At 46.5% G+C, this 22057-nt stretch overlaps 1 protein-coding gene across 1 annotated transcript in view; it reads right to left on the bottom strand.

Annotated features, from left to right (window-relative positions):
- Positions 1–1458: 1458 nt before the first annotated feature.
- The window catches only part of SYT12 (synaptotagmin 12), a 72179-nt gene continuing 51580 nt past the window's right edge, over positions 1459–22057 (bottom strand). The window contains exons 5-8 of the mRNA XM_090032336.1: positions 13296–13511; positions 12041–12161; positions 10947–11080; positions 1459–7015 (exon numbers count right to left, since the gene is read on the bottom strand). Of these exons, the coding sequence (XP_089888462.1) occupies positions 6842–7015; positions 10947–11080; positions 12041–12161; positions 13296–13511 (645 nt within the window). The 3' untranslated portion in view covers positions 1459–6841. The remainder of the gene's footprint in view (positions 7016–10946; positions 11081–12040; positions 12162–13295; positions 13512–22057) is intronic.

Below are 22057 nucleotides of genomic sequence, written 5' to 3'. Positions count from 1 at the left end.
ACCTTTGCCAGAGGGAGTTGTTGGCCTTCCTTTGGTGCGAGGCAAGGAAGGAGTGAGGCATGGAGGCTAAACTCTGTTCTCACACCTCAAAATGTGTTGACTCAGGGTGTAGGCACATGGGTGGTATCACTTCCTCCATGCTGGACCCTTGCTTTTGATAAGTAGAGGGCTGCAACTGCCAGAAAAATGATACTCCAGCTCCCCACCACGGCCAGCACTTTAAAGGTATGCCTATATGCCAGTGCAGATCTAGTCAATATTTCTACACAGCACAGTAGTAGACAGATGTCCTAACTAGTACCCTGGACTCTGCCTGGCTGCCTGGCAAAATCTTTCACCCAGGTAAATTAGTAGTGCCAGTGCTAGCTCAGGTGTTTTTGCATAGTTCAGCACTGTGCGGTGCAAACACACCCTAAGTGAAATGCAATGCTTTCTAGCACAGACATGATTTCCATCAAAGACCCATGCTGTCAGCAGCGCTGTTTCTCATAGCTTTTGGTAGCATCTGTCTGCCCCAGGAATTGATTGTTCAATCTGGCTGTACTCAAAGCCAAGAGTGAACCCTTGCAAAGTCACCAGGGGCCCTACTGATGCCACAGGGAGGCATTTGAATGGCCTAACATCACACCTGCTGCCCTGTGTTCCAGCTGGTCTCCTACATGGATCAGCAGGAGATAGAGCAAAGGTATACTGAGACAGAGGAGATGAATGCCAAGCAGCACCACTGTGCCCATTTATCTGCAGTGGGGAGGTCACAGAGGAGCCACACACTTCTCCCAGGAGATGCTGTTATTTTAGACGCATCCATTGCTCTTCCATTTGGACTGTTTGTATAGTAAAGTCCAGGGCACAGGGCATACAACAGTGGATCAGTACCTTTGAGTTCCTCGAATGCACCAAGACTTAGCCACTAGAAATGGAGACGTTCTTATGAGAGATGGAAGATCTTTCTGCTGGCATTATGACGATAGAATAACCTTCTGCCACCACAAACACATGATAAGAGAAATACAGAAATCACCCTTCTGTGACTTTCCCCATCCATGGGTCTCAAGGCACTCAACAAAGTAGGGCAAGTTATATTATTCCCATTTTATGAATCAGGAAACTAAGGCACACAGGCAAAGTGACCTGCTCTAAATCATCCGAAAAGCCAGGGTCAAGATCAGGACATGATCACCTGAGTCCCAGCCTTATCCACTGGGACATCTTCCTTCTCCTGCCTTCCTCCTTCCCCCATTTTGAGTGCCCATCTTTTGTCCTGCTCCACAAGTGACATATTAATGGGCTCTCCCCATGCTCACGAATCCCACATTTAGAGTTGCTTTAACAAAGAACACCAGAAAGAAAACAATGTGGGGGCCGATATTGCCTTTCACCATAATCTGTCTTCACCCTGCCTTGCCTCCTGGAAGAATTAACTTAGTTTTAATGATGAAGAAGCTAAGCTCCCTCATTGTGGTCTCACTCATTTTAAAATCATCATCAGTGTTGAGCATCATCTCCCAGACAAAAATAACTCCCAATGAACCCATTTTGCCAAGTCACCTGGATATTTATTTACCTTTCAAACACATGCCCAGCCTTGAATAAAGGGGCAAGTGTCACAGTGCAACACACAGAGGATGGCAGGCCTTTAAAAAGATAACTTAACCACTGAAATAAATACAGCTCACAGCTATGGTATGATAGATACACTCTTCCTATATGACAACACCACTGTCACTGCAGCCTCTTCTCTCCAGCAATGCAGTGATGAAAAACCAGTGGGTTTGACAGAGTAGACAACAGATCAAACATTCAGAGTACAAACTGGAATGACAGACATCATTTTTGTTGGTCAGTCCTATAGCATAAACATCTGTAAAAAGGTTGCCCTTCCTGGAGCCAAAGGTTGATACAGCTGGCAGCCAGAAACATTTCAGCACCAAGCTTTGTATACATAAAAAGCTTTGGGAAAAGGATCGGGGACAGCCAGAGATTTCAGGGCCAAAACAGGCCATAATAGACTATCCCGTCTGACCTCATGTGTAATGCAGACTCAAGAGTTCTACTCCGTCATTCCTGTATCCAGCCCAGTAACTTTGTGGTTGGACCAGAGCATAGACAAGCAATGACCTTTACATCTGAGCCTACCCCGATATCACTGGGAAGGGTTAGATGACCTATGGAGTCTCTTCTAACCCAGTGATTCTGTTAAGAGAGACATAAAGCCCACTTCTGGGTCCCAGTCTTAATCAAATAATCATCACTTCCTGCTTTAATCATAAAGAGAGGTGAAACCAGAATGCCAGGTAGATAGAAAAGACCTCTCAGCTGCATCTGAAGTGCAACTGGAGGGATATTACACCTGATCTAAAGCCCACTGAAATTAATGAGAGTCTGGGCACATCTACACGTTCATTAACGTGCTGTGGTTACTGCACATTCAGTTTAGTACCTATAATAACAGGTACTAAATGAATGTGCAGTAACCAGTGCTACTGCACAGTAGCACAGGTGCAGGGGTTTTTTACGCTAATGCGCAGTAGACTAATTCTATTGTGCATTAGCAGAGCTTTTGCTGTGATGTGCTAATGCACAGTAGACCTAGTCTACTGCTTATTCAGCATCTTGTTTAGATGCACCCTATTTCTACTGAGTTCAGTAGGCCTAGGGTCAGGCCCAGACAGTCAAAACCCAGATCCAGTGTCTATTTCCTTTCAGCATCTAGAAAGCATTTGAGGGAAGGAGAAGAGAGAGTGGGGAGTTTCACAAAGGGTGAAGCCAGGAATCCACTTGCTGAGAAGCAGAGGGCCCAGGTTTCCTTTGACCAGTAATATAGGAATCTGTTGCAGTCAGAAGCTGGTTGACCTCTCACATTTACAAGCACATTTTCATAGGTCAAGGAAACCCTGCACCGAGGAGGGATGAATGTACTTACCACCCATCAACATGCAGTGCTAGGTTAGTAGGGGGTAGTGCCCTGCATGCAGTGCACACTAGGTAGAATCCTGCCTTCAGTTATGCCAACATAAACCCAGAGTAACTACCCTGAAGTCAACAGAGGTCCTCTGGACCTGCCTTGATTTCACTGAGATCAGGATCTGGGCTTTTCTCTCCTTCCACTCCCTCATCTCCTCAGTTCGTTTTTCTCTCCGCCACAGTTTTTATTCCTTAGCAGTATTTGAGCCCAGTAATGTTGGAGCCCAGCTTCCAAGCCCACTGCGATCCAGAAGGTTTGAAATGAGACACAAAAGACTTTGCCTGGCTCTAATACACCCATGTCCTCCCTGGCACCTATCATGTCTGGGGAGTGTGAATGTCTTCCTGTCCAGGAAGATTTACACAGAAGTCAGCTTTGTTTAAATTGGATGTTGGGAGAACACTGTAGAGTAACTGGAAGAGGTTCTTCAGATCTATACCACTGTGATGGACAAAGTTTCCTCAAAAAGTAAAGCCATGTAAAACAGTGTTAATGACCACTGTATGTTAAAGATGAGTGCACACTACAATTTTTGGAACCAGTTTTAGGTTTGGATTTTAACCTCCACATCTGGTTATGGATTCAGGTCAGGATCAACCTGGTCTCCGAGGTGTTTGGATTCAACAACCTGGTTAAGCCTGCTACACTTCTGGGTCCATTGCCATTCGGGTCCAAGGCCGGTGTATGTCTATGCTTGGCCTGACACTAGCTGTTTGAATTAACATTCACATGATCAAGTGAAGCAAAAGATTGTTCTGCTTTACAGGTATGATGCACAGTGATGGGGCCACCTGGATAACATGCTTTTACCGAACTTGTTTTCATTCTCAACATGTCACAGCTCATGCATAACTCACAAAGGCTTAACAACTGCAAATGACTTTTTCATGCACTGACACATCCCTAGTTCTTCTCAGAGCTGGCCTAATAGCAAAACATCTGCTGGATGGAAGGGCTGCTTCCATTATGATTCATAGGTTAAAAGAGGGCTCCTCCCCTTCTCTCCCACCTGCCTAGGGAAGTGGTAGTGGGACTTGCCAGGAGATCAGCTTTGTCATGAAGTGGGTGGACAGTGCCCATTTAGAGCTGTGAGCCTCTGCTGGGCTACAGAGAATTAATCTTGCTGCTGCACAGGGGAACTGGGGGTATTTTCCCTCTTCCCTGAATCAGAAGTATGTTTTACTCTTCATGAACAAAAACACTGGGGGCCCTGATCTCCTGTCCTAAGCAAAGAGCACATGCTGGGCCCTGAGGCTGATGCTCTTTAACAGAGTGTTATCTAGAGCTAGGTCAGTCTGAAGTCCAAGTTCACTGAACTGCAAAATGGCAGGATAGCACACAGCTGATTCAAGCCCACTGATGACCTTTTCTGTTCCTAGCCTGAGTCTCCATGGACAGGCTGAGCCCTAGCAAGCCAACCGGTCTGACAAGCCCTGCTTCAAAAAAACCATCCGTAATGCAGACTGGCTTGATCCAGATGTTCCTCTTTTTGATGGCTTTGTCCAGATGCTGAAGCCAGCTCCTGCCTAGCATTTGGCCGCCTAGAGGTAGAATTAAACAGCTGTCTGGTTTTATTTCCATCCTATTAGATAATCTCTGCCTTCATTCCATGGAAGGCCCTTTGCAACCAAGCAGTGATTTTAAACCCACTTAGGCCACAGTGAAGTAATACATTTTGGCTCCAGATGGATGTGCAAGGTTTCAAGATGGAGAAGAATGGTATTCTTCAAGAAAATGCTTCAAACAAGAAGCTTGCAATCAACTTCCACAGCTCTCAGATGCAACTGGTCCTTTTAGAGCCCACTACATTTCTGCACAGCTCTCAAGCAGTATCAGTAATAAAAAATAAAAAGCAGTATCAGTAAACCTAACTGTTCCAAAATTGAGAGTTAACCCCAACACTTAAAAAAAAAAAAAAGGCATAAGAACTCTTCGTGATCTTTTTAAAAAAATGCATTGGGGGGGGTCTTTATATTTGTCTTGTGTTTGTGCCTCTAGGTGTTAAAGTTCTGAGATTTTTTTTGCGGTATCATGAGGGATAGAAAGAAAAGTTTTTTTAAAAATGACAGTGAAGATTATCCAGTGATATCATGACTCCAAGAAATAGGGGTTTAAAAACAGTGGAAGTGGAGAGGCTCATGATGAAGTCATGAGAGCTGGCTACACTCTGAGTTCTTTACTTAGAAGCTTAAGTGGACTAGGAGCATGATCAAGTTTTGCTTGGGCTTAACTAATATGTAGGGGTCTCCGTAAATCATGCCAGAAGTGGCCCCTGCAGCAAGTCCTTTAATGTTTTTCATTTCACCATTTGCCCCTCCCTCACCCAATTAATGGACATTTTAAACATGCCAGTTTTTGCTTCCCTGATGATCAGCAGTGAACAGCTTGGCTGGTGGGGGGAGGGCAGCAAGCAACAAAATGAAAAACATTAGGGGGCACTTTTGGCATGATTTACTGAGATCCCTACTAATATGTGGTAAGCCTGACCTACGTGGACTTGACTCCCTGGTGAGGGAACTGAGTAAAAACTGAGGCCTGCACTACTGGGTACCCAAGTTAAGATATGCTGAGCACCTAAAATCTCAACTGAGCTCTGGAAATCAGGGCCAGTGTGTCATAACCTGAGCCCCTAAATTGGTTGAAAAAACAGAAGAGTTTTAAAAAAAAAAGTCACAAATTCTGCAGACATATTTCCTGGGTGGATTCTAGTAGGTGGGAGGGGGTTGGGATTTGAGACTTAAAATTCAAACATTTCATCCTGTTCTTCCATTATTCAAAATCAAGAGAAAAATAAAAGACACCGCATTTTATCAAATGTCCCCCAAATCTTTTCTCAATAAATGCAGATGACATTTTCCCCTGAAATCTGAAGAATTTCAGGCAATGCCAGTGAACACCCCAAAAATCAACAAGGCAGAACCAGCATCTTACGGAGCCTCCAGTGTGGTGTTGAAGACTCTTATCTTCCCTTGACTTGTGTGAGAACCTATGGTGCTTTACATCACCCTGTTGAATCAAGTCTTGGAGGGGATGGTTGTTCATTAACTCAGAAAAGTACAATATGAATGCTTCCTAAGGGAACTCTCAGTTTTGTCTGAAATGGGATGTATTTTTTTGCTCCTGTGTTTCAAATGCCATGGTTTGCTCTCGTCTAATTGATTTTAGCTTAGAATATCTAGGAACCTGCATGGAGTGACAAAGACCCAGTCCTTATGGAGACCTTCACTCTCCTTAAACTAAAGATTTTCAATGAGGAGCAATCCAAGAAGCCATCTTAGAAAGAGTTTGATTGCCAGGCCTGCACAATATTAAATGCCTCAGTAGCTAAATTTCCCTGCAGCCAAAATACATGATGGTTAAATTCCAGCCTGATTTGGTGAAAATCTTCATGGTAAAATTTCTCCTGGGAACTTTGTGGCAAACCTGAACTGTTTGGTTTGGGCGCAAGATCACAAATTTACCCCTTGACCTACTAATGTCAGTGGACAGACCATGCTTAACTGTGTAACATCCACTGGAAAATAATATCATCAACAATTGGGGCTGGTGGGATCTGAAACTTGCATCCCTGCCATGGTAATGTTAGGAGGGAGGTGTTTGTCCAAAAGCTATTTCTGTACATAATCACACCGGAGTTACTTCTTCTCTCACATCTCAGTTCACTGAAGCTTTTCCAAGGCTTGCAGAATCCAGTTCAAAGAATCAACGTCTTCTGCTGTTGCTGCTCCTCCTTTTTACTAAATGGAACTCGTGAAGAGTAACATTTGGAAAAATAATTTCTGTCTTGATTTTCACAGTCCTTTCACCAACAATATTTATTTACAGGAAGAGAGTTTAGGCACCATGCAAAATACTTGCAAGAGGGTCAGCGCGTCCTTAGTTTCTTCGTACTGGATGCCACATGGACACTGGTTTCCTTAAGGTGGCCAACATTTGATTCCAGTGTGTGATACCCATGCCGCTGGCTGATGGGCCAATGATGACATGGCCAACATTTTCAGCTCTCCCATCTTCGCAACACTCTGCCACTGTCACCCGGAGAGACAAGTCCTGGAGGGACAAAGGAAACATTAATGACAATCTGTTGCATTATTATGTATGGAGGTCGCACCTAAGTGTCTCTCTGAATGACCATGATGCCACTTTGGTGCATGCAGTACAAAAACCCAACAGAAAGATGGGCCCTGTCCCAAGAAGTCTGCAACTTAAGTACAATGCTCAATCCACAGGAAAAAAAATCATATGTAGGCAAAAGCCTACTTTGTCACATGTTTGAAGTAGGCTGTTGCTTATGAACGCTTATGTCTTTCTGAACCAGTTAGTCTCGAATGTGCCACTCTTCTCTCCCTTCTGTGTAATATACATACTCCTGTACATAAAGTCCATCCAGATACATCTACCCTGCTTTCACAGCACTCTTGAGAATGCCACTAATGACCACAGATGCACCCACCCACTTCATCTTGTTTATGATGGGGTGGTGGTGACCCCACCACCATGTGCTATCACTCTGAAGCATGCTAAGGACAGAGATCATGAAAGTGGTACATGTGGAGCAGGAGCTGACATATGGGGCCATGGTCTTAGGTAGCAACTTCAAGAGTCCCATGAAGTATCAATCCATATCTATGCTAGAGAACAGAACTGTTGGTGACTGAACTTGCAGGGTATGGTTTGTATTAGTGTAACCCCATGCAGAGGCAGGACAGGAGGTAGACATGCTGCTAGAAAGAAGCTGACATGAAGGCATAAGAGATAGTCAGCATGAACAGGCTACCTCATTTGCTTTATCACACCTTCTGCCACCATTTGACAGCTCCCAGCATGTGAGTTATTTACTGCTGTCTGTAGTATATTGGTGCCTGGAGGTTTTCAGGCAGGAGTCAGGACTCCATTGTGTCAGGAGATAAGCAGACATGGAAGAAAAAGACAACCCATGTGCCAAAGAGCTCCCCAGCTCAGCTTATAGTGACGCTGGCCCCAGTGCCATTTGCCCAGGTGTGTTTGAGGAGAAAGTACAGTTAACCATTGTGCCAGCATTGCAGAGGAAAGATCAGAATCTCCCACGAGCAGGTCCGCTCAGTATAAAAAGAAGTAAAGACTTATTCTACCTGCTCACATCAGCAAATACCATCCTGGACACACACAGGGAGCAGAACTGCCAAAGGCAATAAAATCACTCATTACAGTACAATCACTCTTTAATACTAAGGGAAAGAGGGATTTCTTGCTTACTGCATACAAGATACTATGAGTAATCAGTACTAGAGAGCATAATGCAAGCATCAGCCCAAGACACACTGATACTGAATCTCAAGTCTGAGATGATCATGCTACCAACACCTCGTGTGACCACACACAAAGCAGGGGAAGTCCCTAGTTAAGGTGGCAGCCTAGCCCTGCTTTTCATTAGGGCCCTGTGCAATTTTAAAGTAATAATTACATTGTGGAGAGGAGACCACAGAGTATCCCCTCACATCCCAGGCAGATGTGGGGAATGGCTGGGGACCTACTCACGAGTTGCCTTGACCAGAGTCTGGTGAAATCATTAGGAACCTCTACTATGACTCCACTGCACTTCAGATGAAACCCTGGATGAGGAGGGTTGGAGAGAAAGGACACTCCCTTTAGGGCAAAAGAGGAGCAGCCCAAGTTCTTCTTCCTACTTAGAGAGCACTGGCAAGCAACCAGTGTGCTTCTGTTCATCTGGATGTCTGGGAAGGGAGTTCCAGGACACACACCAGCACAATGGGTGGCAACACTGCTAGCACCATGGTGAGCAGTTTACTGCAGGGCAACGATGCTTTGGGGCAGGGGAGTCAAACGCATGGCATGTGAAGCCTCTCTTTCCAGCTGCTGGGATACTGGAAGTTGGAAGGTGTGGTCTGCCACAGAATGTGGGACCCTTTGGCCCCACTGGCCAGGGCCATCAGCGAGGAGCTTGGCCCACCACCTTGGCCACCCCAAGTCCCCCGCTATGCCCCCTGACTCCCACAGCTGCTGGTTTAGCAGTGGCAAGAAGTCCCCTATCCCTGAATCACTAATGCCACTGCTGGACCCCCACTACCATGAGCACTCTTACCCTGGATCCCTTGCTGCCTCCAGACCTGCCACTGCCAGATCCTTCCTGCCACCAGACACCTGCTCCCTGACCCCTCACTGCCTCTGGATCTGCCATGGCAGCCACCCATATGCTCTGGGCTGAATCTTGCCCACGAGGAGCCTCATGGTCATTATCCAGCCCAGGGTCCCACGTGAGTCTAAGACCCCAACTCAGGAAGCTTCTTAGATTCTTTTTCCTAGGATGATTCCTTCAGAGCTAGGACTGCTCACCACTAGGCCAGATTTCTGAGAGCAGCTGAGTGGTCCAAAGTCCCAATAGATGTTACTGAGGGCAACAGGGTCTCAGCACCTATCAGCACCTGGGGCTTGATCCAGTGAGTGATTCCACCTCCTGCTGACACTAGTGAGGTGCTTTCACAATAATCCATGCAGTACTCCTCTTTGGAGGTCTCATTATTAGGGCTCTGTCTGAATGAAGAGGCCTGGGTTGTGAGATCTGGAGCAGGTTAAGCCTGGAACTGAAGCTTATGGCTCTGACCCCAGGCCAGGTTACTTTCTGTCTAGCAGCTCAGAATCCAGTGCGAAATGTGTTATAGCTGTTATATGAAACTATATGATTATTACACTATTGTATTTCAAAGAAAAGGAAACACATTTTTCATTCTGTTTGAAATTCCCTGTTACATTTGGGGGGCTCCTTTGCTGTTTTTGTGTTATTTAAAAAATAATGTTGGTAGCAAAAAACCAATACTACTTGAACCATTCACTCAGAGGAAAAGGAAGAGGAAAAGTGAGACAAATGAGGGGGGCTGCCCTTTCCTGCAATCAGAATAAAGCTTTGCAGTTTTGCCTTTAACCAAAAGGGAAGGGGGTAGGGGTGGGGGGAAGAAACCTTAAACCATTTTGTCTGAAATTAGGGTTTTTTTCCCCACAAAGGCCAGGGAGACACTGGCTGCTGGCCAGAGTGTTTTCCCCTCCTCTAGCTGTCCTTCAGCTCCTCCAGCACATCAGAAGCTGGGAGGAGGCAGTCATTTTCCCAAAGCGGGGCGTTTTGCCCCACACCAAACCCCACATGCAGCGCCCTGTGCCTCAGCAAAAACCAGTGGCCCAAATATTATTTTTGCTGCAACAAATACAGACCCTGCATGTGGGCACTCATCTGGCCATGCCCTGAAAGTCTTGGCAATGCTTCCTCCATTCTATCATGTTCTTAGGTGATAGACCTAGCTTCCCCATCTCCATTTACCCACTGCTTGCTGCCTTTCTTGGCATTATAGTGAATACTTATAGATACTTATACTTGTAGATTTATCTCTCTGTTCCTTATCCACCTGTTCCTGTCCCCAGTCATTCCTGCTCAAGATGGCAGAAACAGGGCACTGCTGCTTGTCAGTAAGCTCTTCCTTGCTTACAGGTCCCTGAAAAACCATTCCCCCTTTGTTATCTGTCCTTAGAAGGGGTTTCCTTCAAGGCAGGTTTATTAGCTGCTACCACAGGAGCCTCTGGATTACTGAGGAGCAAAGAAAATTACATTCTCCTTTCAGGCCACAAAATGACTCTAGTTAGATATACCCTGCCCCAGCTACAGGACTTAATTTGAATGTTTCTGATAAGCTTGAGGGAACTCCAGCCAAGGTCTCTTCCCCATCAAGAATGCTTGTAAACTCAGGGAGATTTCAGAGGAGCTGTAACTGTTAGCAGGGCTGAGATAGACTGAAGACTCACAGCTCTGTCTCTAGTCTAGACTTTGGGTGCCTTTGATGGGGTCTCCTTGTGTAGTCCTTGACAATGATCCTTTACTGTGTTCTACTTGGTAGACCCAAAGCTGGGTGTTAGGTTGGTCTCATGAGCTGTGTAAACATTTCTGGTGTAAGGGCTTCTATTAAGCCTTTGCCTGCCAAGTCCTAGGGAGGCTCACCTGCAGGACAATGGCTGGCACTGAGAAAATCATGGCCTCATTGAACACTGGGTTTGTGTCATCTCTCTTCGCTGCCGTCTTCTTCTTGCTGATCTTCCTCCCATCCTGAAGCAAGTACACTTTGACAAAAGGATCTGTTTGGACAAAGAGGAGCAAAGAACCACTGTTAGCCAACTGCCCTCCGCTGGAACAGAGACCAATGCAAAAAACAGTCTCTCGTTGAAGTATCCCAGTAAAGTTGAAGAGAATGGAAATGTGCATGTTAAGTCTTTAGAGCAGGGAGAATCATGCTGTTCTGTGTTTGCAAAGCACCTAGCACATTTGGGGTGATGGGCCATATAATTGAGCCTAGTAGGTGCCACCATAATATGTGTGACTATATAATCTATTAGCAGACACGAGAGGTACCTAAATAAACTCCTTACACATGAATGCAGAACAAACCATCCTCATGGAACGACAGGATCCCTCCTCCCCACCATGATGCTAATAAGGCTGAAAAGAAACTGTGGTTGTGAGTGATACTGCCCACTGGGTGACCAATACATTGCCTTTCACTGACAATCTCTCAGTATTCCTGATGCTACTGTAAATAGGAGATAACCACTACTACTGCTGACAGTGGCAGGACATCCCAGGAAGAAGATGTGAGGAAGAGGCCTGTGGCTTTGGAGCTAACATTCCAGGGTGCTGGTCTACGCTCCCTAGATCTCAGTGTGGTTTAACTTTGGGTTGGTTGTACTAGCCAGACTCATGACAATGCCCTATGCCAGGGGCGGGCAAAATGTGGCCCGCAGGCTGGATGCGGCCCGCCAGGCCATTCTATCCGGCCCACGGGGCCCCTAAAAAATTCAGAAAATTAATATTGATCTGCCCCAGGCTGCCTGTCATGCAGCCCTCGATGGCTTGTCAAAACTCTGTAAGCGGCCCACTGCCCGAAATAATTGCCCGCCCCTGCCCTATGCTCTAATGCTCCTGAGACATGGCCCAGGTAAGCAGCCCAACCAGCCTGCAGGCTTCCCCTGACCATGCTTCTAGGGGGAAGAAAAAACAACTCTGAGTCTCAGTCAGAAGTGGCTCTTTGTTGCACTCACCTGCAGTCACTTTGCCATTAGTCCACACGAGATTTTTGGCTTTGACCACAACCACAGTCAGCCGCTCTGCTGTGGGCAGGTAACTCAGAGAGAGCAGGATTTCTCCCACCGAATCCACTGTCTGCAGGACACAATACATCATTCATCATGCAAGAGCAATACTGCCCCCAAGTTTCAATCATGGGAAAGAGTAAGAAGCAGGAAAGGCTTCACCAGTATGAGGGCAGAGGCCTCTGGTGGTTTTGCTGTCAAAAGGAAGGACGGTCTACAGCTAAGTGCACTAGCCCAAGGATGCTGGAGACTAATGTTCACATCTCTGCTCTACTATAGACTCCTTGTATGGCCTTAGGCAAGTCTCTTGGCCTTTGCAAGCTTGATTCTTACAGATGGAGACAATGGCACTTCATACCTCACAGGATAAATTCACTTGGGACTGTGAGGCTGATGGGTGCTACATGGAGAGACATCCATGTTCATCTAGTAAAGTCCCTGTGTGTGACATCCAGCTATTGTGAATGGCAACAGAACCAGACAGAAGCCTTGACCACCTGGCCCCCAGCTCTGCCCCAGGGTCATGAGAGGAAGCCAAATGGCAGCGAGAGCTGGATTCTTACTAGGAAGCATTGGCATTGCTGCTCAATCTTATACCAGCCACGGATCTGCCTGTCCCTGATGGGGACCTGCTACTTCACCCTCAGACTGGAGAGGTCTTGGAGGTAAACACCACCACTGCATTTAAAGGGGGAAGAATTTGTCCAAAAACCTGAGCAAACCCTGATCCAAAGTCCCAGATCCAAACACCTTGAACTCTTGGGTCTGGACATTAACTGTGTGGTACTCAGGCCTGTCTTCAGTAGGAACGTTTTGGGAAAGCTGAGATAACAATGGGGGAAGCAGAGATCCTGCTTCAGAGAGCCCGCTGATTGTCTGGAGAGAGGAGGGAGGACTCCCCTGCCCACCCAGATGGGCTGGCAAGGACCTTCCTTCACAGCATGGCATAATGGCCTGATAGCCTGGTCTGGGGTGACAATACTTGGGTTCTCAGCTGAATGCCAAGCTCTTTTGCTCCAGTGTTCAAACCAAATGGCACAGATGAAAAACTTCATAGTACATCATATCCTGGCTGTGAAGGGGGTCTGGGGATGACACACGTAACCCAGCTCTGCACAGATCTGATGCAGTGAGTACTGAACCAGTGGTGACCCATCCTCTCTCATTTTCAGTGAATCCCAGTAGCTGCAGAATGAGCCCTCACCTTGTTCATGTCCTGCAGGTACAACCAGGCATTGAATGGCCGGATGGCCAGGTCCAGGTCCGACAGCTTTAGCTCTGCTACCCCAGTGCTGATGTTCCTTTCATCCTCATCAATGCCAAAGACAGAAAACCTCAAGCTGTTTTCCTCCAGTGCAGATGGGTCCAAGGGAATCGAGAACTTCTCATCGAAGAAGACAGAATAGGCACTCCTCTGAATCTGCCAAGAGAAAGGCCAAGTTCAAGGTTATGGCTCCAAGAACAAGAACATGCCATGGAGAAGAATTATTGGGGGATGGGAGAAGGGCTCAACGATTCTCCCTTCAGATATAAGAGGCCAGCAGCATTGTAGGGCTAAGTGTCAAGGTAGATTTGCCAGAGCCATAGGTTCAAATCCACTAAGGGAGACCTAACTTTTTATTCTTCTTGGGTACAGGCAGGCAAACCTTCATGCCATTTTCTGGATCAGGAAGGTTTTGATGCACAACACTGAGCAAGGCTACCCTGCTCAAGATAAAGAATCAGGGCCAAATTTCCAAACAGGTTGTTGAGTGACAGCTGTGCCCACCAGCACCATCAGGACAAGCACCAGATACATGCCCTTTTTAAAAAACAAAGGAATCCCCCAAATTGCCACCTCAGACCATCATTGCCAACAAGAAACAAAAACCGATACACAAAACAACCTACAAAATGCCACAGGTAGGAACAAAGACAATGAGGGCATTACCAATGCCACTGCTATTGCAATGAGAGGGAACTTTCTGGTTAGTATATCACAGAAAAACAGAGCTGGAAGGGACCTTGACAGATCATCTAGTCCTGCCCTACACTCAAGGCAGGAGCATCCCTGACTAACCCATCCCAGACAAGCATCTGTTTAACCTGGTCTTAAAAACTCCCAGTGATGGAGACTCCAAATCCTTTCTAGGTAGTTTTTTCCAATGCCTACCCATGCACATGCCTGGAAAATTCTTTCTAATATCCAACCTGAATCTCTTTTGTTGCAATTTATGAGTGTTATTTCTTGTCTTGTCTCCTGAGGACACTGGGAACAATTGATCACCATCCTCTTTACAGTCACCCTTTTTGTACTGAAGACTGCTTTCACATCTGCTCTTAGTTTTCTCATCTCTAGCCTAAACAGTCTTAGTTCTTCCAATCATTCTTCATATGTCACATTTTCCAGACCTCTAATCAATTTTGCTGTTTTCCTCTGGACTCTTGCCAATTCGTCCACATCTTAAAGTGCAGTGCTTAAAACTGGACACAGAACTCCACGTGAGGCCTTAAGTGTGCTGAATAGAGAGGAAGACTTACTTCTTGTGCCTCATATATGGCACACCCAAGTGATATCGGACCATTTTTCCCTCAATGAATCCAGCTCATTTTGTATCAATTTCTGCCCTCTAACTTGTCTGTGACCCCACCTAGCTGGGTTATCTGCAAATTTAGTAAGTGTATAGTCAGTTCCATCCTCCAAATCATCAATGAAGCTTTTGAACAGTACTGGACTCAGGACCAAAACCACACTTGATTTGTATCAGTGTAGCTGTGCAGGTTTATCAACTTTGGGCTGAAGGAAACATTGCAGCAAAGAACTGATGATGCAGAGAAGTCTGGGGATGCTGAGCAATCTCTACTCATGCCCACCACAATGGGGAGTGGAGGGTAATGTACAGCATAGATTGCAGGTGTTTATACCAGCAGGGTGTGTGTGTGTGTATGCATGTTATAGATGAACCCTCTGAAGCACATTAAGAGAAAGCAGCTAGGTGTGGTATGAAGGAGTGCTGTTCAGGTAGCAGGGATGGGAAGAGCATAATGGGATTTAAAGAGCCAGTGCAGTGAGATGCAAGTGTTTAGTCCTGCAAAGTCACAAAGCTTGAGTTCCCTTGGCATGTGACAGCACAGCCAAGGTGGAGGCGAAAGGTGGGCTGAGCAATTAGGGCCTCACCTTGAGAGGCACTGAGCTCTTTCCATTCCCACTGAGGTCAACAGGTGATCATAACCAGACTCTGTGCACATGTCCCAGAGCCCATGGAATGGGCAGAAGGGAAGCTTATGGTGCATGCATATGTGTAGATGTGCATAGGGAAATATAAGAAACCTAGGTCATATTATTTTGGGGTGCCAATCCCCTGCACAAATGCAGGATTTGCTGTTCCTAATACATCCCAGGTAGTTCCCTACCAGCCTTTGCTTGGTGGTGAGTATTACTATTGGCTCAGAGTCACCTGCCACTGTCTACCCTAGAGGTGGCTGCCTTTCAGAGAAAGGCAGGTGAATTCTGGTTGCATACATTTTGTGTGGCCGTCAGGGAACCTGATGTGGAAATAGCAGCTTTGTGACCAAGGGCAAAGCTTCTTAGCTCCTCAGAAGATGGGCCATAACCAGCCTGTACATTGCAGCATTGGTGTCTATGGCTAGGGACAGACATTCAAAAAACCTGAGCCTGAATTGATTCAATCTTTGGAGGTTAGTCTAACCTGCAAAGCTTGAATCAATTTGTAGGTGGAGAGACATTCCCTTTTCATTCCAGAAATGCAGGACCATGCCTGCAGTGGCTCAGGCTAGACGCTGGGGGTGTGTGTGTGTGTGTGGGGGGGGGGCACTAGAGCAGTCCTCCCTTCCTTTTGATTGTGCTGAACAGGGCGGAGGGAGGGGGGTATGGCCAGGCCTGGGCAGGACTTCTGATTAGGGAAGGGTTTCCTCCCACCTAGCAGCCCAGCAGGGAGTTGATAACACAGTGTTTATCACCCCGGACTCACTGTTTATCAGCCCATTAAGAAAACAAAACTTCTCTCATTAGTTCCAGCTCTTAAACAACGTTTTTTCCAAGGAAGGAATGGAGGGACATTACCAGCTACCTGTTGATTAGCTCCAAAAAGCCCTATGCTGACACTATCCTGTCTGCCTTTGTCCCATCTCCCACAGCACAGACCATAGCCAGCATGTGGTATGCTAGCTAATGGTGTGAGGTGTCCGTGTAAGGCAGAGGGGAGGGGGGAATCCCTGCTTCAGCAGGGAGTGGTGAGAGGGAGCTGGGGAGCAGGAGGAAGCCAGACACCTGCAGTCTCTTGCTGGAGCTGCAGCCAAGCAGCAGAGGGGAGGGGCCAGCCCAGTTTTTTGGAGCAGAGAGCCCTGCCCAGACTGGAGAGCATGCCATGATGCTGGGGGACTCTGATTTAACTTAAAGCAGGAAGGGGTCTGGAACAGACATTGTATAAACCTGTTTGACCCAAATCAGTTAAGCCTGACACTACATTCAACCAGGTTTATCTCAAACCTATTTCCACCATTTTCAAAATGGTTTATGTCCACTGAACATCTGGTCTGTTACAGATTTAAACCAGTTTCTAATCAGTTAAACTAGTTTATGTGTAAGGTCTGTCCCTAAGCCCATGTGGACTGCAATGACCTGCCATTCATTCAGAAGCAAAAGAATCAAAAAGAAGCAAAGCAAGTGGGCAGCACAATTCATGCCTGGGGCACACCAGCCCAGCTCCCCTGCATACAGCATGAGGGGGTGGGGGCTATGCTGGTGTATACCAGCTGTGGATCTGCCCTCCCCACCTCCAAGCTGTCCCGGTCTCTGGGGAGTCCCCTTTGTGCTGGATCTCCATACGAAGCTTATTTTACAATTGCCCGGACATGGATCTACTGATAATGTAAAGGACAAGTTCCTGTGTGCCTGCAGGAAACCACTTCCCTCTTCTTACCAGCCTTCTGCTATTTAGGCCTGGGGAGGGAATCCCTGCCCCGCACCAGGCAGGTTTCTAGGCGTGCTTGCACTCAGGGTCAAGTGCATTCAGTTGGAACAGCTCCTCCCTCTGAGCAGTGCTCTGGGCACAGTTTGCCGATTAGAGCTTTCTCTGCCTGCTTGCTCCAAAAGGCTCTAAACTGGCTTTACTATTCAGCTACTTAAGCAAGAACAGCCTCCAAGTCAGGCAGCTTTTGCCAGCAAATGGCCAGCTTGGGGAGCTGACCGGCCTGAGGCAAAGTGATCGCTGCCCTCCAAAAGGTGCCTGGCTCAGAAACCATTATAGAGACATTATAGAGAGCTTTGAGGCTCTTTTCTCTCTGTGTAACAGGCCTAATGATGATGATAAAAGGCCCAGTGCTGATTCTCACACTGAATTTTCCCTCTATTGAGCTGAGCAGGTGACTTCTTATTTCACAGTGCTATAAGTGGGGCCAGAATTAGGACCTTGTGCTGCCCATCTTCCAACTGGGGACAGCAGGGCTCAGACATGGATCCTCATCACAAGTGGACTGCAAGTAGGGCCAAGAGAAAACTCCTCCACTTTTTGGGGCTGTGGAATCTCAAGCACTCTGCATCGCCAAAATTGCAGACGCTTCAGAGCAATTAAAGGCCAGTCCTGCAACCAATGGTAAAGCAGGATTTTGTGTCCGACATTCCGACCCAGTTCCAACATTCCGCTCCAATTCTAACCTGGTTCTAATGTCTGTGACAAGATACGCACTGCAGTGGCTGCGCCGAGGAAGCGTCCAGACTGGATTGAGAAAGTGATGCCTTTGAGAACATGAAGCTATAAAGCAGCCCCTCCCCCCCATGCTTTCCCCTACTCCCAGCATGCGTGGGAGGCTTGCAAAATAAATGAGAAAGCTTGCAGTTCAAAGCCAGGGGAAGGCTGGCATGCCATTCCTCAGGGAGAGTGCTGTAACTATGTCCACTAGAGGAGATCCCCACCCCCACCTCCCTCTTCCTCTGCAGCTGGGGATGCATTTATCTGAGCCCAGATGTCAGTTCTATCAGCTTTCACTTGAGAGGCAAGGACTGCAAAAAACAGCTGAACGGTGTGGGAGTGCATGCCTATGTAAGGCTAGGTAACCGGCAGCAGAGCCAACAGTGCACCAGCAGTGTGTGTGAACAGAAAAGCTCTCAAAGCGCAGCAGTTTCAGAAATTCCTTGCCCAGGAGAACCTTTCCATCACCAAGGTCATACCTCATGAAATATGAAACATCTTAACAAGAAAAGAGCATAATTCAACATCCTGCTTGCCATCAGACACTTTTGAGGTAAAGAGACAGCTTCAACTTTGATCTGAGCCCAATTTGAATAAAATGAACTTTTCCAACTAGGAGAAATGACACCACCCTCCAGCTGTCCTGTACAATATGAATTTTCAGCGAGAAATGTTACAATTTCTGCATTCTCCTATGCTTGAGGAAGGGTGTGTGCCCAAAAGCTTGCAAAGAAAGATTTTTTTTGTGTGCAACTGTCTAGTTGGTCTAATAAAAGATATTGCCTCTAGCACACCAACTACAGCTTCAGAAAGATGTTCTGCATTTCAGCTAAATGTGGCTGCTGGTGCCAGAAATCTGATGGATTGTTCTGCAAATGCTGCGTCACCTCAGGGGCAGGACACTGGGCAGGGAGCTCGGTGCCTCTTGGGCACATTGATACCATTCAGTGCTCATGGGAGTGCTGCCCTTGAGCATGCCTCCCACCTTTCCCTGCCTGCTATGGATGAGCCTATCTTGGAAGGGGAGATTGCGAAGTGGCTTTGAGGAACCCCCCCAGTGTCCATCTCAAGTTCTTGGTCTGTAGCATGCAGTGAGAGGCATTCAGAGAGCCCTGGTTTCATTACTAATGAGCACTGTTTACATGGCTGTAAATAGAGCAAGACCTCACAGTCATAACTGAGAAAGGCAGTCAAGGGGCAGCTCTCCATTTTACAACCCAGTTTGACAAAACTTTATGAGGCCATATTAAGGATGGGAATAGGATGCAGGCCTTCAGTACAGCAGACCTGACTAATCCAGTCACACTGCACCTCAGCATGAAAATGCCAAATTTATGAGATCCTATCTCCAACCTCTGCTTTCCCCTCTAGTCCACACTCCTCTTTTGAGAGCCTGCAAAACACCCCATGACTTCCAGGTCCCTGCCATGCTGCTTTGAATCAGCCAATAGCTGATAACCGCTGGCCGAGCAAGTGTTAAGTCTCTCTGTAGTGGCTGATCACACAGACAAAACATTTGCTTCTCTAACTCAAGTGCTAGCAACGTGAATGATATCCGTACATTATTTGAACATGGCCTGATCCCCAGAGAGAAGCGAAGCACTTGTGTACTCATCAAGGGTCACCTCTCATTATCATTAGTACTGAACAGGAGCAGAGAATCAGTCTCGGCTTGTAATTACTTCCTGGGCACCAAAAGGGTAGCAATTATATCTGGCCTTGAATAATCCTGGCATCAGCTGTTATGAGGGAACACTGGAGCAGGCAGACACTAATAAAAGTAGCAATAGCACTTTGACTTTGATCCTCCTCTATTCAGAGGTAAAGGTATAGCAATTTAGCTCCCTTGCATAGCTACAGGATCATCCAGACATCACAGCTACATCACAATTCCTGATATGTGGTAGGTGATGGGGTGAGGAGGAGGGAAAGGACCAGTAACAAATTCTTTCTCCCTTGAAATCATTAGAAGTTAAGTCTGTCCATAGCCAAAGATCAAAAGAAGCAAGCAAATTAGACTGGATTCAGTTTTCATTTATACTGGGGTGTGGGAGTAAAATGCCAAGGACTTCAGCAAAATCACTGTGGACTAGTACCACAGGACCATGGAGACACAAAAGCAAAGAGACCATCTGGGTCATCAAATCATGACCCTTGCACAGAGGTCAGGATGTGGCCCAGCACGTGTGCTCCAAGTTTGGATCCCTTGTTGCACATTTCAGTCACCCACTGGCCATTTGGTGGTAGAGAGATGGACTGCTACTGACTCCCTCTTTGTCTTTCCCCTGGTTTGCCTCATTTCTTCTTCTAACACTGAGAGTGTGCACAGGTTTAGGGGGAAACCCTTGCAAGCTCAATAAGCCAAGGAACTGCTATGGGCTCCCATCACAGGCTCTTTTTATTGCAGCTAGCTTGATGCCATAGCACTAGATTCAGAACCCTGTATTTCAGGCTGTTCATGTGCAGTGTAATTTCCATTAAACAGCCCACTGGAGAGGCTGAAACATTTTAGAAGTAGTATTTCCCGTTGGTATTTTTAAGCAAGATATACTAATATTGGTTATCCTCTAATAAACACAAGCAGAGAGAGTTTCCTCTATCACGGTGGGAACAGCCCAGAAACAGTGGGTTATCTTGTTAATGCTGATTTGTGTTTTTAAAAGCTTGGATCTCCACCACTACTTTTACAGGATCAGACACATTCATCTAGCCTCATGCAAGCGATCACAGAGATGGCTCATACCTTGAGAAGCCCCAGCACAGGTACAACACAGATCAGGTGACACTTGGCACCTGGCAGTTCCCTCCCCAGAAATAATGGAGCAGCCCAGTGGGGCTTAGTGGCCCAGTAGAGTTAAGTCCGGTGAGCTTACCCTCACTGTGCACTGGGGAGCAAACCCACAGGTGACTATTTTCTAGACTGGCCAGAAGGTCCTGGGAGTTGGCTGGGCTACAAATGGGGTGTGCATAAACTAGAAGGTCCTTAAGAAGAGGTTCCTGAGAAGGTGGAAGAGGGGCTGCAGCCCAGAAGACAGCACAGCAACTGACCAAAAAAACCCAGTGCTTAGCACAACTCAGTATAACACAAGGGCTCCTGTCCATCTTGCACTTTTCCTGTGTCCACGTGACAAAAATTACCATTAAACTAGCTAAATCACATCTGCAGATCCACGTTGTCAGCTGATTTTATTGCTTTCGGTTTTTTGCTTTTTTTTAATCGTGGTCATTTAAAACACCTCCGACATGTTTTACTGTTAGCTCCTGATTTTCTTCCATGAGAATTTTTTTTTAATCGTATTAATTTTTCAACAGGTATCTGACTTTTGCCTGAAAATGGGATTTTCCCTTCTTTGCAACAATTTCACCAGCAGGTGCCATTTGGGTCCATTCTGAAATCCATGGAATTTCTCTTGCAATGATTCAACAAGAACCAGGTGCTAATCTTGCAAATTTTTCCTGGTTATTTCAGATTAATGAAAAATACAAGAAAAAAAAAGGTTCCCTGTTTTCACATGCACTTTGCTTCTAGCTCGCCTTTTCCCTGCTGCCAATTTCCCGCCCTAGCCGCTTATCAGAGCCGGCCAGCCGCAGCCTCAGCCTCTGCCATCCCAGCCAGCCCCCCCACTTTTTATCCTGCTTGTGCTGAGAATTTCAGGGACCCCCACCCCAGTTTCTGTCACTCTCAACAAGCTAATCTACACAGAGAGGTTTATGAACCTCTGAGTGATACAGCCCAAGTATTTCAAGCCGTATACGCTCATATATTTAAAATCAAAAGTCCCAGGTGCATTGGCCTAGCACCCCCTCCCTCTTCCCCCACCATGCCAAGGAACTGCATTTCATCCATTTCTGGAAATAGAGTCACTTTCTTCCAGTGATTTCAATTACATGTAGCAACAGGCAGAGGTTAAAGCAGCAAATATGACTGTTTTCCCCTACAGCTGAGGGCTTAGATGCTTTGTGGTATATGCTAAGAGACATGACGGGCTAAATAGCTAGGTGAAATGGTTCATAACAAGAAAAGTCATTGCTTGATGAACTTCTAGCCTGGCAGAGACCTGGTACAAAAACAGGTCAGGACTTAAGGGCCATCACTCTTCCTGCCTCATATTCTCACATCATTCCCACTCAGAAAGGGGATAGGAAATGAGAGGTGAAGGCAGAGCTCTTAAGAAACGGGAACTATTTGAGCTCTACTGCTGATGTTTTCAGTGGCCTGAATGCTGATGCAAAGACTCAGCATAGGCACACGGCTAGTAGAGCTGAGTTATTCCTA

This window comes from Crocodylus siamensis, chromosome 2, assembly GCF_052110815.1.
Source record: "Crocodylus siamensis isolate JL-2025a chromosome 2, ASM5211081v1, whole genome shotgun sequence".
Classification (NCBI taxonomy): domain Eukaryota; kingdom Metazoa; phylum Chordata; order Crocodylia; family Crocodylidae; genus Crocodylus; species Crocodylus siamensis.
The sequence above is the reverse complement of the archived record's forward strand: the minus strand, read 5'-3'. Positions and strand labels throughout refer to the sequence as shown.